Source organism: Callithrix jacchus, chromosome 12 (assembly GCF_049354715.1).
Source record: "Callithrix jacchus isolate 240 chromosome 12, calJac240_pri, whole genome shotgun sequence".
NCBI classification, from domain to species: Eukaryota; Metazoa; Chordata; class Mammalia; order Primates; family Cebidae; genus Callithrix; species Callithrix jacchus.
Window position 1 is genome coordinate 61944084 of NC_133513.1, and position 14555 is coordinate 61958638.

The following is a 14555-nucleotide window of genomic DNA, read 5'->3' on the forward strand; positions in this document are numbered from 1 at the left end:
TCATGCCTGTAATCCCAGCACTTTGGGAGGCTGAGGTGGGTGGATCATGAGGTCAGGAGATTGAGACCTTGCTGGCTAACACAGTGAAACCCCCATCTCTACTAAAAGTACAAAAAATTATCCAGGCGTGGTGGCATACACCTGTAGTCCCAGCTACTCAGGAGGCTGAGGCAGGAAAATTGCTTGAACCCAGGAGGTGGAGGTTGCAGTGAGCTGAGATCGCGCCACTGCAGTCCAGCCTGGGTGACAGAGCAAGAAGGGGCCCCCCCCCAAAAAAAAAAGCACCTCAGTTATGTTATCAGTAAAAGGGGATTGCAAATGTTTTTTAAATAATAATTTGCATTCTATTTCTGTTATAGAATACAGAAGATATTAAAAATTTATTTTATCCATGTGTTAACAATTTAACTGTTTACATGTTGAAGCACAGATGCTAAACATAAGTCAGAATGGAAGACTGTTTAAAATAATGACTTTGTTTATATATGATTTATTTCAGATAGATGACCCAAAGTGCATCTTGCCAGGTTATCTTCCATTTGAAGATTGAGATTTTATGTCTTTTTTGATCTTTATTATTCCTCTCTTCCAGCTCTCAGTGGGTATAGCTTTCTGGTCTGTAGAATGGGACAGTGGTCTGGTCTATGGATTGATAAATGAGGTTTGCCTCCTAGTTTTCAATGGTTGCCTGGAGAAGATGGAGTTACTGGATATATTTAATAATATCTCATTACATTCTTTTTTTTTTTTTAAATAATAGAGTTTTACTTGGTTGCCAAGCTGGAGTACAGTGGCATGATCTTGGCTCACTGTAACCTCCACCTCCCAGGTTCAAACGATTCTCCTTTGTCATCTTTTTTTTTTTTTTGAGACGGAGTTTCGCTTTCATTACCCAGGCTGGAGTGCAATGGCGCGATCTCGGCTCACCGCAACCTCCGCCTCCTGGGTTCAGGCAATTCTCCTGCCTCAGCCTCCTGAGTAGCTGGGATTACAGGCACGCACCACCATGCCCAGCTAATTTTTTGTATTTTTAGTAGAGACGGGGTTTCACCATGTTGACCAGGATGGTCTCGATCTCTTGACCTCGTGATCCACCTGCCTTGGCCTCCCAAAGTGCTGGGATTACAGGCTTGAGCCACCGTGCCCAGCCTCCTTTGTCATCTTTCTAAGTAACTGAGATTACAGCCATGTGCTACCATGTCTAGCTAAGTTTTATATTTTTTTTTTCTTCTCTTTTCTTTTCTTTTTTTTTTTTTTTGACACAGAGCCTAACTCTGTCGCCCAGGTTGGAGTGCAGTAGTATGATCTCAGCTCATTCTAACTGCCACCTCCTGGGTTATAGTGATTCTCCTTCCTCAGTCTCCCGAGTAACTGGGATTATAAGCATCCACTACCACGCTCAGCTAATTTTTGTATTTTTAGTAGAGCCGGGTTTCGCCATGTTGGCTAGGCTGGTCTCAAATACCTAACCTCAAGTGATCCGCCCACCTTGGTTTCCCACAATGCTGGGATTACAGGCATGAGTCAGTGCACCTGGCCTCATTCCATTCTTCACCAAGCTACTGACCATTCATTTATTTAGCACCACTTGTGTGCCAGATGTTGTGTCAGCATTATGGAGGACTTCCCTTGGGAAGCTTGCAAGCTGTACTTGCAATCTGATTTGGGAATCCAATCAGATTGCAAGTACAGCTAACAAGTACTTGTGCCACACTTTATGATAACTGCCTGTTTACCAATGTTTCCACCTCTCCCCGTCTGTTTTTCTCAAGGGCAGGGAGCATAGAGTGTGTGGTGTCATTGTGGTACTCAGTGATGTTTACTGTCGGGAAGAAGGAAGGGGCAGTCCTTGTTTTTGGAGACTATGTTCTAGTAGGGAGAAATGAAGCACAAATAGTTCAAGAAATAAACAATTTAGAAATAAAGTCGCTGGGTGCAGTGGTGTGTGCCTGTAGGCCCAGCTACTTGGGAGGCTGAGGTGGGAGGATCGCTTGAGCCCAGGAGTTCTGGGCTGTAGTGCGCTATGCCGATCGGGTGTCCACACTAAGTTTGGCATCAGTATGGTGACCTCCCAGGAGTGGGGAACCACCAGGTTGCCTAAGGAGGGGTGAACTGGCCCAGGTCAGAAACGGAGCAGGTCAAAACTCCCGTGCTGATCAGTAGTGGGATCATGCCTGTCAATAGCCACTGTACTCCGGCCTGGGCAGCATAGCGAGACCCCATCTCTATTTAGAAAAAAAGAAAGTCATATAAAATAAAATATTCTTTACAGAAAAAAAACCCAGAAAAGTCATTTGGTTTGCTAATTTGCCAGAATGAGTGGCAAATATATAATAAAACCTATGAATAGTATTTATGACTGAGTGAAGTGGCTCAGGTCTGTAATTCTAGCCCTATGGGAGGCTGAGTGGGGAGGATCACTTGGGCCAAGGCATTTGAGCCCAGCCTGGGCAATGTTCCAAAACTCTGTCTCTGTTTCTTTTTTTTTTTAAATATAAGACGGTTTCACCATGTTGGTTAGGCTGGTCTTGAACTCCTGACCTCAGGTGATCCATCTGCCTTGGCCTCCAAAGTGCTTGGATTACAGGTGTGAGCCACCACACCCGGCCTGTTTTTTTTGAGACGGAGTCTTGCTCTGTCGTCAGGCTGGAGTGCAGTGGCGTGATCTCAGCTCACTACAACCTGTGTCTCCAGGGTTCGAGTGGCTCTCCTGCCTCAGCCTCCAGAGTAGCTGGAATTACAGGCTCGAATTCCCATGGCCAGCTAATTTTTGTATTTTTAGTAGAGACGGGGTTTCACCATGTTGGCCAGGATGGTCTTGATCTCTTGACCTCGTGACCACCTTGGCCTCCCAAAGTGCTGGGATTACAGTCTTGAGCCAGCGCACCTGACTCATTTTTTTAATATAAAAAAAAATGTTTGACTGGGCACGGTGGCTCATGCCTATAATCCCAGCACTTTAAGAGGCCGAGGCGGGTGGATCACGAGGTCAAAAGATCAAGACCATCCTGGTCAACATGGTGAAACCCCATCTCTACTAAAAATACAAAAATTAGCTGGGCATGGTGGCGTGTGCCTGTAATCCCAGCTACTCAGGAGGCTGAGGCAGGAGAATTGCTTGAAGCCAGAAGGCGGAGGTTGCGGTGAGCCGAGATGGTGCCATTGCACTCCAGTCTGGGTAACAACAGTGAAACTCCGTCTCAAGAAAAAAAATTTTTTTTTAATCCTATGTACAATTATTTATTTTTTTCCCCAAACTTTTATACAATTAATGCATTGCCTTGTGGAGTTGGGTCAGTAACACCTGACACACTTATATATCAGGCATACACTTTACACGATCCCTCGCATCTGTTCTTTGAATCCCAGACACCATATTGGGCACTAGAAACTGGTGACAAATAATTACAGTTATGTATATTTCCTGAAGAATTATGTGCCATTCCGTGTTTTAAGCACCTTTGATGCCTTAACTCAATCTCTATTACAATACTACGATATGAGTACTATTTAAATTTCTTTTGACAGATGGGAATAATCGAGGCCTGGGGAGATTAAATTACTTGTCCAGGTTAATGTGAGTGATGGATCTAGGATTCAAATTCAGCCGGTCTGAATCTAGAGCGTATTCTTTTAGCTACAGTTCTATACTCTAATACTGTAATATGCTGTTCAGATGAAACTATAACATGTCATTAAATTTGAACATGTCAATAAACATATCAAGCAATAAAATAATTACAGCTTGTGGAAAGTGCTTATGAAAATAGTAAATAAGCTACTTGAGAATGGTCAGGGAAAGGTTTCTTTTATGTGCTATATATACTTTGAGTAGACACATGGAGGATAAAAAGGAAAGAGCAATGCAAAGAGTTTTGGGAAAAGACTGTCTCAGGTGAAGAGAATGCCAGGTACAAAAACCCTGGAACAGGTAAAAGTTTGGTTTGACTAGGAATTGCCAAAAGGCCGGTGTGACTGAAATATTGTGCGTAAAGGAGTAGCAACAAATGGGGTTAAAGAAGTAGACAACGGCCAGATCATGTAACTGTCTACAGGATATAGTAATGATTTTGTCTTTTATTCTAAATGCAATGGGAAGGCCAGGTGTGGTGGCTCATGCCTGTAATCCCAGTACTTTGGGAGGCTGAAGCAGGCAGATTACCTGAGATCAGGAGTTTGATACCAGCCTGGCCAATATGAAACCTCATTTCTACTAAAAATACAAAAATTTAGGTTGGTGCGGTGGCTCACGCCTATAATCCCAGCACTTTGGGAGGCCGAGGCAGGTGGATCACGAAGTCTAGAGATCGAGACCATCCTGGTCAACAAGGTGAAACCCCATCTCTACTAAAAAATACAAAAAATTAGCTGGGCATGGTGGTGTGCGCCTATAGTCCCAGCTACTCGGGAGGCTGAGGCAGGAGAATTTCTTGAACCCAGGAGGCGGAGGTTGTGGTGAGCCGAGATCATGCCATTGCACTCCAGTGTGGGTAACAACAGTGAAACTCCGTCTCAACAAAAAAAAATACAAAAGTTAGCTGGGCATGTTGGTGCACACCTATAAGCCCAGCTACTCAGGAGGCTGAGGCAGGATAATCTCTTGAATCTGGGAGGCAGAGTTTGCGGTGGGCTAAGATCGCACCACTACACTACAGCCTGGTGACACAGTGAGACTCCATCTCAAAAAAAAAAAGTTCATGGGAAACTATTGAAGGTTTTCAGCTGGTGAGTATCATTGTGTGATTATCTTTTTACAAAGATCACTCTGCTTTTTCAATGATGGTTTGCAGTTAAAACAAATAAAAATAAAAAAGACAATAGAATAACCCTAAATCTCAAGAATGAGAAAGAGGACATCACTGTGGATCCTACTGATGTTTAAAAGACAGGCTGGGTGTGGAGGCTCACGCCTGTAATCCCAGCACTCTGGCAGTCTGACGCAGGAGGATCATGAGGTGAAGAAATCGAGACCATCCTGGTCAACATGGTGACACCCCATCTTGACTAAACATACAAAAATTAGCTGGACATGGTGGCAGGCACCTGTAGTACCAGCTCCTTGGAAGGCTGAGGCAGGAGAATCACTTAAACTTGGGAATCGGAGGTTGCGGTGAGCTGAGATTGCACCACTGCACTCCAGCCTGGCCACAGAGCGAGACTCCACAAACAGAAAAGATAACAGGGGCTAAGTATATGTGGTGGCTTATGCCTGTAATCCCAGAATTTTGGGAGGCCAAGGTGGGCGGACAGCTTGAGCTCAAGAGTTAGAGACCACCCTTGCCAACATGGTGAAACACCATCTCTACAAACAATATAAATATTAGCTGGGTGTGTTTGCATGTGCCTGTGGTAGGAGGATGGCTTGAGGCTGGGAGGGGAAGGTTGCAGTGAGCCAAGATTATGCTGTACTCCAGCCTGGACAATAGAGCCAGAACCTGTCTTAAAAAAAAGAAAAGGCCGGGCACGGTGGCTGAAGCCTGTAATCCCAGCACTTTGGGAGGCCGAGGTGGGTGGATCACGAGGTCAAGAGATTGAGACCATCCTGGTCAACCTGGTGAAACCCCGTCTCTACTAAAAATATAAAAAATTAGCTGGGCATGGTGGCGCGTGCCTGTAATCCCAGCTACTCGGGAGGCTGAGGCAGGAGAATTGCCTGAACCCAGGAGGCGGAGGTTGCGGTGAGCCAAGATCGCGCCATTGCATTCCAGACTGGGAAATGAGCGAAACTCTGTCTCAAAAAAGAAAAAAGAAATTTGACAGTTTAGGTGAAATGGAAAAATAGTTTGAAAAACCCAACCAAGACTGACATAGATGAAACAAAATCTGCATAGCCAATTAAAGAAACTGAGGCCAGGCACGGTTGTTCATGCCTGTCATCCCAGCACTTTGGGAGGCCAAATTGGGAGGATCACTTGAGCCCAAGATTTTGAGACCATCCCAAGCAACTGTGAGACCCTGTGTCTGTTTTTAAAAATATACCTGGGCATAGTGATATTCACCTGTAGTCTCAGCTACTTGGGAGGCTGAGTTAGGAGGATTAACTGAGTCTAGGGAGGTCAAGGCTGCAGTGAGCTGTGATCATAGTACTGCACTCCAGCCTAGGTGACAGAGTGAGACCCTGTCTCAAAAAATTAACTAAAAAGAAACTGAATTCATCATAAAAAGCCTTTGCACAAAGAAAACTCCAGGGCTAGGTAGTGAATTCTACTAAATAGCTAAGGAATAATTTCACAAACTTTTAGAAATTAGAAGAGAGAGCATTCCCAACTCATTTTATGATGCTGGTATAACCTGGATACTCAAACCTGACAATGATGTTACTAAAAAGAAAATTACAGATCACTATCCTTCAAGAACATAGATGGGCCGGGTGTGGTTCACGCCCATAATCCCAGCACTTTGGGAGACTAAGTTGAGAGGATTGCTTGAGTTTAGGAGTTCAGGACCAGCTTGGGCAACACAGCAAGAGCTTGTGGCTACTAAAAATCAAAATTAGCTGTGTGTGATGGCATATTTCTGTAGTCTCAGCTACTTGAGAGGCTGATAGGGGAGAATCACTTGAGCCCAGCCGATGGAGGCTGCAGCGAGCTGTGATTGTGCCACTGCACTACAACCTGGGTGACAGAGCAAGTCCTGTCTCAAAAAACAAACACTTAACAACCAAAAAACCAACATAGATGGAAAATTCTTAAAAACAGAGTAAATGAAATCCAGCAATACATAAAACATTTATTGTATCATGACCAATGTGGGTTTGTCCTAGGATTGCCAAGTTTTTTTAACATTGTAAAATCGGTGGTAAAGCTTCTCATAATAACAGAATAAAGGAGAAAAACCATACAGTCCTTCCAGAGATGCAATAGCTGCTTGACAAAATCCAGCACTGATTCATTATCAGAGTAATTCATATTCAGAATAGAAGGGTTCTTTCTCAATCTAATAGAAGAAATTTTGGCAGATTATACTTTTATATTTTCCAATAATGACCACAACACATCCCAATTCATATTCATATGCTTTTTTTTTGTTTTTGAGATGGAACGTCAGTGTTGCCCAGACTGGAGTGCAGCGGCATGATATTGGCTCACTGTAACCTCTGCCTCCTGGGTTCAAGCAAGTCTCCTACCTCAGCCTCCCAAGTAGCTGGGATCACAGCCGTGTACCACCATGCCTGGCTAATTTATGTATTTTTAGTAGAGATGGGGTTTCACCATGTTCGCCAGGCTGGTCTCAAACTCCTAAACTGTGTTGATCCACCTGCCTCGGCCTCCCAAAGTGATGGGATTGTGGGTGTGAGCCACCAGGCCCCATATGCTTTTCTTGTGTGTCATTGACGTCCCATCAAGAGGTAGGAATTGTGTTCCCTTCCCTTGTATTTGGCTGAGTGGGCCTGTGACTACCGTGGAAGTGATGTTATGTCACTTGCAAAGCCACGTCATAAAGCTAAAACAAGTTCCACATGGTCTTGGAACACTTGCTCTTGGAATCCAGATACTATGCTGTGAGAGAGCCAAGCAGCCCCTACAGAGGAATTACCAACTTTTTAGCCATCTGAGTAAATCATCTTCAGATCAGATCTTTCAGCCCTTACTAATGCTGTGTGGAACAGACAAGCCTTCACCCACAGAATCCTTCCTAAATTGCAGATTCATAAGCTAAATAAATGATTGTTACTGTAAGCCACCAAGTTTTTGAGTTTTGTTGTGTTCCTTAGTGTTGCTTTTGTTTTTATATAGCATTGGATAAAGGGATCCATTAAAAAAACCTACAGCTAGCATCATACTTAATGCTGAAATAGTGAATGTTGCTGTGCATAGTTGCTCAAGCCTGTAATCCCAGCACTTTGGGAGGCCGAAGTGGGCGAATCACAAGGTTAGGAGTTCGAGACCAGCCTGGCTAATATGGTGAAACCCCGTTTATACTAGAAATAGCAAAATTAGCCAGGCATGGTAGCATGTGCCTGTAGTCCCAGCTACTTGGGAGGTTGAGGCAGGAGAATTGCTTGAATCTAGCAGGCAGAAGTTGCACTGAGCCGAGATCTCGCCACTGCACTCCAGCCTGGGTGACAGAGTGAGACTCCGTCTCAAAAAAAAGAAAAAAAAGTTATGTAGATTTAATCATGGCATGATCAAGGAGTTCCTCTCTGACAGTTTCTATATTCTCAATGAATTTTCTGAAGAAAAGGGGAGAAGCTGTTTTCCAGGGAGAGCACAATTCTGAAGGCTAACAAGGGATGCCTGGTTTTGGGAAACTACAAGTGGTTCTCTTGAAACTAAGCGTGTGTCGGACACGGGTTGGAGGAAAGAGAGAAGGCAGGAGCGTTTAGTCTGCGTCAGATATGAAGACTCCCTGTATACCCAGTCCTAAGCACGGGAGCTTAGGCGGGAATCAGCGCCCTACTGCTCAGGCGCCCCAAGTGGAACGCGCCGGCGCGAGAGGGGTGGCCAGGCGCAGGTCATTTGACCTCGGTGGATTGGCGCATGCGCATGATGCGCGCAAACTCGCGCCCCTTTCCCTTTGAGTCTGCTGCTTCGACCCGGTTTCAGTTTTCTTGACTACAGTTTGCTCTCCCAGCGTCCAGGATGGAGCCCCTGGACGAACTGGAGCTGCTGATGGAGAATAGTTTTGGGGAGGAGGCTGCGCTGCCGGCGGAGCTGTGAGCGGACCGCGGGGAGGGTTTGGGAACAAAGCGGGAGATTTGAAAGAAGGAGCGGGAGAGGCGGCGCTCACGCTGCCCCAGTCTGACCCGGCCCGGGGCCCATGGACCCCGCGCAGCTCTCCGGGCACCCAATGGGTCTCCAGAGCCAGGGCCCGCGTCTCAAGGTGTTCTTTAGGGCCACACTCAGCTAGAGCCTCGACTCTCCCTCCCCCAGGAGTTTATTCTTTCCCTTGAAATTCACCACTTTCCCTAATTTGGGGAGTTTCAGCCACTGAAATGTCTTCATGATAGGAAATTGCAACCGCCCTAGGCTTTCCTCGATTTTAGTTGGATTAATTTATCCTTGGGAGAACTCTGCACACTCAGCATGGTGTATATAATGATCAGAGGAATTTAACCACGGTCGTAATGTGGAATTTTTTCAGTATTATAGCAATAATGTTAATTAGCCTTGAGGGACTTTTGCGTTTGGGCTTTTGATCAGAAATATCTTTTGAGAAACATCTTTAAGGCATCATAGCCAATCTTGGGAAATTCATGGCCTGAGACTAGGTGGAGTATTTGAGTAAAGCGTTTGCAAAACTATAGAATCTACAGTCAGTAACAAAGGATAACTTATAGGATAATGTGAAAGGCCTTTGGTGTTGTCTATCACTGGAGAGGTAATGAATGACACTAGACCCTCCTTTGGTCCCTCACTGATGCCGCCCTCAAACAAGGAAGATTTAAGAGGATTTAAGTTTACTTAATATTACTTAATAGGAGAAGGGCTTTCTTTTTACCGTTTTTTTTTTTTTTTTTTTTTTGAGACAGACTCTCAGAGCTTTGTAGCCCAGGCTGGAGTGCAATGGCGCGATCTCGGCTCACTGCAACCTCTGCCTCCTGGGTTCAAGCGATTCTCCTGCCTCAGCCTCCCACATAGCTGGGATTACAGGCGCCCGCCTACGCCTGGCTAAATTTTGTATTTTTAGTAGAGGCAGCTTTTCACCATGTTGAGTCAGGCTGGTCTTGAACTCCTGAACTCAGGTGATCGGCCTGCTTTGGCCCCCCCAAAGTGCTGGGATTACAGGCGTGAGCCACCGCGCCTGGCTGAGAAGGGCTGTTTTCTTTTTTCTTTTCTTTTTTTTTTTGAGACGGAGTTTCGCTCTTGTTACCCAGGCTGGAGTGCAGTGGTGCGATCTCGGCTCACCGCAACCTCCACCTCCTGGGTTCAGGCAATTCTCCTGTCTCAGCCTCCTGAGTAGCTGGGATTACAGGCACGCGCCACCATGCCCAGCTAATTTTTTTGTATTTTTTTAGTAGAGATGGGGTTTCACCATGTTGACCAGGATGGTCTTGATCTCTTGACCTCGTGATCCACCCGCCTCGGCCTCCCAAAGTGCTGGGATTACAGGCGTGAGCCACCGCGCCCGGCCCCCAGTGAGATTTTATCGAATGATTTCCGGCATTACATTGGTAGGTTGGGCTAAATGATTTCTAATTACAATTCTGTGGCTCATGGTAGAAATTCAGCAAACCATGGACACTACACTTTTCCGTAACATGAGTCTCATATTTACAAAAAGGATCATGTCCAACACATCTGCTTTTATTTGTACTTTGGGAAGGTTTGCACCAGTGGTAGAAATTTCTTGTTTAATATTATCCAATTTATACTTTCTTCTTTTTTTCCTTTTTACCCCCCAGAAACGGGATCTTTTTCAGTTGCTCAGGAAGGGGTGCAGTGGCATGATCATATCTCACTGCAGCCTCAAACTCCTGCACTCAGGCACCTCAGCCTCTTGAGTAGCTGGGACTATAGGCGTGCACCATCATGCTGGGCTTCCAGTTTATTCTTAATCCTTATTGCATTGGTGTCCTACAGAACTCCTTACAGAAATTAAAATAGAAAATCTCATCCCATGAGCGTATTTTAAATAGCATTACTTTTGGGAAGCTTTTTTTTCTTTTTTTAGAATTTTTTTTTTTTTTTTTTTTTTTCAGCAACGGATGAATAAAGTACACTGACAGGGAAGTTTTTATAATAGGAATTCTTCTGTGTTTTTGCTCTATTAATTTTACCTATTTTGGCTAAATGTCATTGCAATAGGTTTTCAGAAGAAAGAAACCTAGAAAACTGGAAAATTGGTTTGTAGATAAAACAGATTGGATGGCTTCTTATTTCATGGTTGTGCTCAAATAATTTTGTATGTGTGTGCTTTAGATTTCAGAAGAAAGTGGTAGCTTCCTTTCCTAGAACGGTTCTGAGCCGAGGAATGGATAACCGGTACCTGGTGTTGGCAGTCAATACTGTACAGAACAAAGAGGGAAACTGTGAAAAGCACCTGGTCATCACTGCTTCGCAGTCGCTAGAAAATAAAGAACTATGCATCCTTAGGAACGACTGGTAATTTTTATGCAACTTGGAGCACCAATTTGAGTCTTAAGGGTACCATCATAAAACTTATCAAATGGCTTCTGTGACTGTTACTATAACTTAATTGTTTAAAAGAGAGTAGATTTTATCCTAGCCTAATTCTGCATGAAACTTGTATCTATTACTCTTGTATCTCAAGTCTCATATTCCAAAAATTGACTTTGGTTGTCATTTGAAAATCATTTACAAAGTACATGAGTGCTTCCTATTTCCCAGTACATTCTAAGATTGCAGTTTAAACTCATGTTAGTTTTAACTAAGAGCAAAATTAATTAAAACATATGAACATTCTTAGGCCTTAGATTTTTCTACTTGAAGTGTGATATGTGAGGTAGTTGCAAAAAAGCTAGAGGTCTAACTTTGGCTCTTTGGTCTAGACTGTTAGTTCAATATGATTTTATTATTGCTACACTGGGTTTGGCTTCATGCTTCAAGCCTTGTAGAAGCTGTAGATTTCCTATAAGTCTTAAGACAAAATTAATTATTAAAACAGCCCAATTCATAATTGGAGCTATGTATTACATTAGCAAAGGTTTGATAGCTTTTGCAGTAGACCTTGCTGTCACTAAGTCATTTTTCTTTTTGGGATTTATAGAAGATCTTTGAGTTTTCTCACATGTGTTTGACACGTCGAAAGGAGTAGAGTGGAGGCTGGGCGCGGTGGCTCACACCTGTAATCCCAGGACTTTGGGAGGCCGAGGCGGGTGGATCACGAGGTCAAGAGATCGAGACCATCCTGGTCAACATGGTGAAACCCCGTCTCTACTAAAAATACAAAAAATTAGCTGGGCATGGTGGTGCGTGCCTGTAATCCCAGCTACTCAGGAGGCTGAGGCAGGAGAATTGCCTGAACCCAGGAGGCGGAGGTTGCGGTGAGCCGAGATCGCGCCATTGCACTCCAGCCTGGGTGATGAGCAAAACTCCGTCTCAAAAAAAAAAAAAGAAAAAAGAAAGGAGTAGAGTAACTAGGAGTTGATTTAGAAAACTGTATCCTAGTCTGGGCATGGTGGCTCATGCCTGTAATCTCAGCACTTTGGGAGGACGAGGCAGGTGGATCACCTGAGTCAGGAGTTCGAGACCAGCCTGGCCAACTTGGTGAAATCCTGTCTCTACTAAAACTACAAAAATTAGCTGGGTGTGGTGGCATGCACCTGTAATCCCAGCTACTCAGGAGGCTGAGTCAGGGAGAATCACTTGAACCCAGGAGGTAGAGGTTGCAGTGAGCCAAGATCCCACCGTTACACTCCAGCCTAGGCGACAGAGCAAGACTGTCTCAAAAAAAAAAAAAGAAGACAGTATCCTGGTATGTGAATATTTTTTAAGATCCAGAAATTTAGAAATGATTTTTTTCTTCTTCAGGTAAAATACTCATTTATTTTTTTTTTGACGCCTCCGATATATATATATACTATCATATATCATATATAGTATATATACATATTTTTTGAGATGGAGTCTCAGTGTGTCACCCAGGCTGGAGTGCAGTGGCACAGTCTCGGCTCACTGCAACCTGTATCTCCTGGGTTTAAGTGATTCTCCTGCCTCAGCCTCCCGAGTAGCTGGGATTACAGGCACATGCCACCACACCCAGTTAATCTTTGTATTTTTAGTAGAAACGGGGTTTCACCATGTTGGCCAGGCTGGTTTTGCACTCCTGACCTTGTGATCCGCCCACCTTGGCCTCCCAAAGTGCTGGGATAACAGGCGTGAGCCACTGTGCCCAGTGCCTAGTATGTTTAAATGTAGGAACCTAAACAATGTATTTACACTTTAACTTTGCTTTATTTTCAGGTGTTCTGTATCAGTAGAGCCAGGAGATATCATTCATTTGGAGGGAGAGTGCACATCTGATACTTGGATAATAGATAAAGATTTTGGATATTTGATTTTGTATCCAGACATGCTGATTTCTGGCACAAGCATAGCCAGTAGTATTCGATGTATGAGAAGAGCTGTCCTGAGCGAAACTTTTAGGGTAAATAATAGTAACAGTTAATATTTCTGCAGGGTCTGAGAGTTTACAGAGTACTGTTACATTTCTTATTTCACTTAATCCTCCCACCAGCCCTAAAAAATAAATGGTATTAATCAGCTGCATTTTATAGATGAGGAAAATGGGCTCAGAGAGGTTAAGCGACTTACCCATAGTCAGGTAACAATGAAGTGGCAGTGCTGAGATTAAAGGCCAGCTTCCTGAGTCCTGTGAGTCTTGTTTAGGGCTTAATAAAATAAATAATTATAATAGAAAAATAATTTAAATGATAAAGTTTTAAATTTAAACACACCTAGACAATTCCAAACTTGGCTTCATGTAATTCCCACTAAACGTCCACATTTTTAGAAGTCTCTTCTAAAAAATGTATTTTAGGGCTAGGCGTGGTGGCTCATGCCTATAATCTCAGCACTTTGGGAGGCTGAGGTGGGCAGAGTTCGAAACCAGCCTGGCCAACATGGTGAAACCCCACCTCTACTAAAAATATAAAAATCAGCTGGGTGTGGTAATGTGCACCTGTAATTCCAGGTACTCAGGAGGCTGAGACAGGAGAATCACTTGAACCCGGGAGACAGAGGTTGCAGTGAGCTGAGATCATGCCACTGCATTCCAACCTGGGTTACAGAGCAAGACTCTGTCTCAAAACAAACAAAATGTATTTTGGGCTATTTCAAACATACAAAGAGATGATTGTAATAAACTCCCATGTACCCAATACCCAGGTTTTTATTTATTTTTCTTGAAACATGCAGTTTTATTTTATTTCATTTTGAGACATAGTCTCACTGTGTCACCCAGGCTGGAGTGCAGTGAGTCACTGAAGCCTTGACCTCCCAGGCTCAAGTAATCTTCCCACCTCAACCTGCTGAGTAGCCGGGACTATAGGCATGAGCCACTGTACTCCGCCTGAATATTAAGTTGTAAAAATCTTTTTTTTTTTTAAATAAAATTTTTGACTCATATAGAACTTGAAAAATAGTACAGAAAGTTCCTCTGTCATTTAATTTTTAAAATTTCTGCTGAATATTTTGGTGAACTTCATCTAGTTTTTTTGTTAGCTTCAACAGAGATGTCTAGGCTAATAGAAGGGTTAATTAGGATATGGAGTACTATTTCTTTCTGAGTGAAGAAAAATTTCTTGCCAAAAATGTCTACTGTAGGTAAAAAAAAATTTTTTTCTTCCCAAACATTACTGCTAAGTAGGTTTAAATGGTATCTCTTTTTTTTTAAAGACGGAGTCTTGCTGTCACCTAGGGTGGAATGCATTGGCGTGATCTAGGCTCACCACAACCTCCGCCTCCTAGGTTCAAGTGATTCTCCTGCCTTAGCCTCCTGAGTATCTGGGATTATAGGCTCGGACCACCACGCCCAGCTAGTTTTTGTATTTTTAATAGAGACGGGGTTTCACCATGTTGGTCAGGCTGAACTTGAAGTCCTGACCTCAAATGATCTGCCCGCCTCGGCCTCCCAAAGTGCTGGGATTACAG

At 43.7% G+C, this 14555-nt stretch overlaps 1 protein-coding gene across 5 annotated transcripts in view; it reads left to right on the forward strand.

Annotated features, from left to right (window-relative positions):
• The first annotated feature begins 8505 nt into the window (after positions 1 to 8505).
• Positions 8506 to 14555, forward strand: part of DNA2 (DNA replication helicase/nuclease 2) — a 53979-nt gene continuing 47929 nt past the window's right edge. For 4 of the 5 annotated variants that reach the window (XM_009009829.5, XM_078345767.1, XM_078345768.1 and 1 more), the window contains exons 1-3: positions 8506 to 8656; positions 10863 to 11045; positions 12867 to 13050. In XM_009009829.5, coding sequence (XP_009008077.2) covers positions 8583 to 8656; positions 10863 to 11045; positions 12867 to 13050 — 441 coding nt within the window. In that variant the 5' untranslated portion in view covers positions 8506 to 8582. Of the gene's footprint in view, positions 8657 to 10862; positions 11088 to 12866; positions 13051 to 14555 lie in introns of those variants that run through there. The other variant, XM_078345770.1, reaches the window with a different exon arrangement.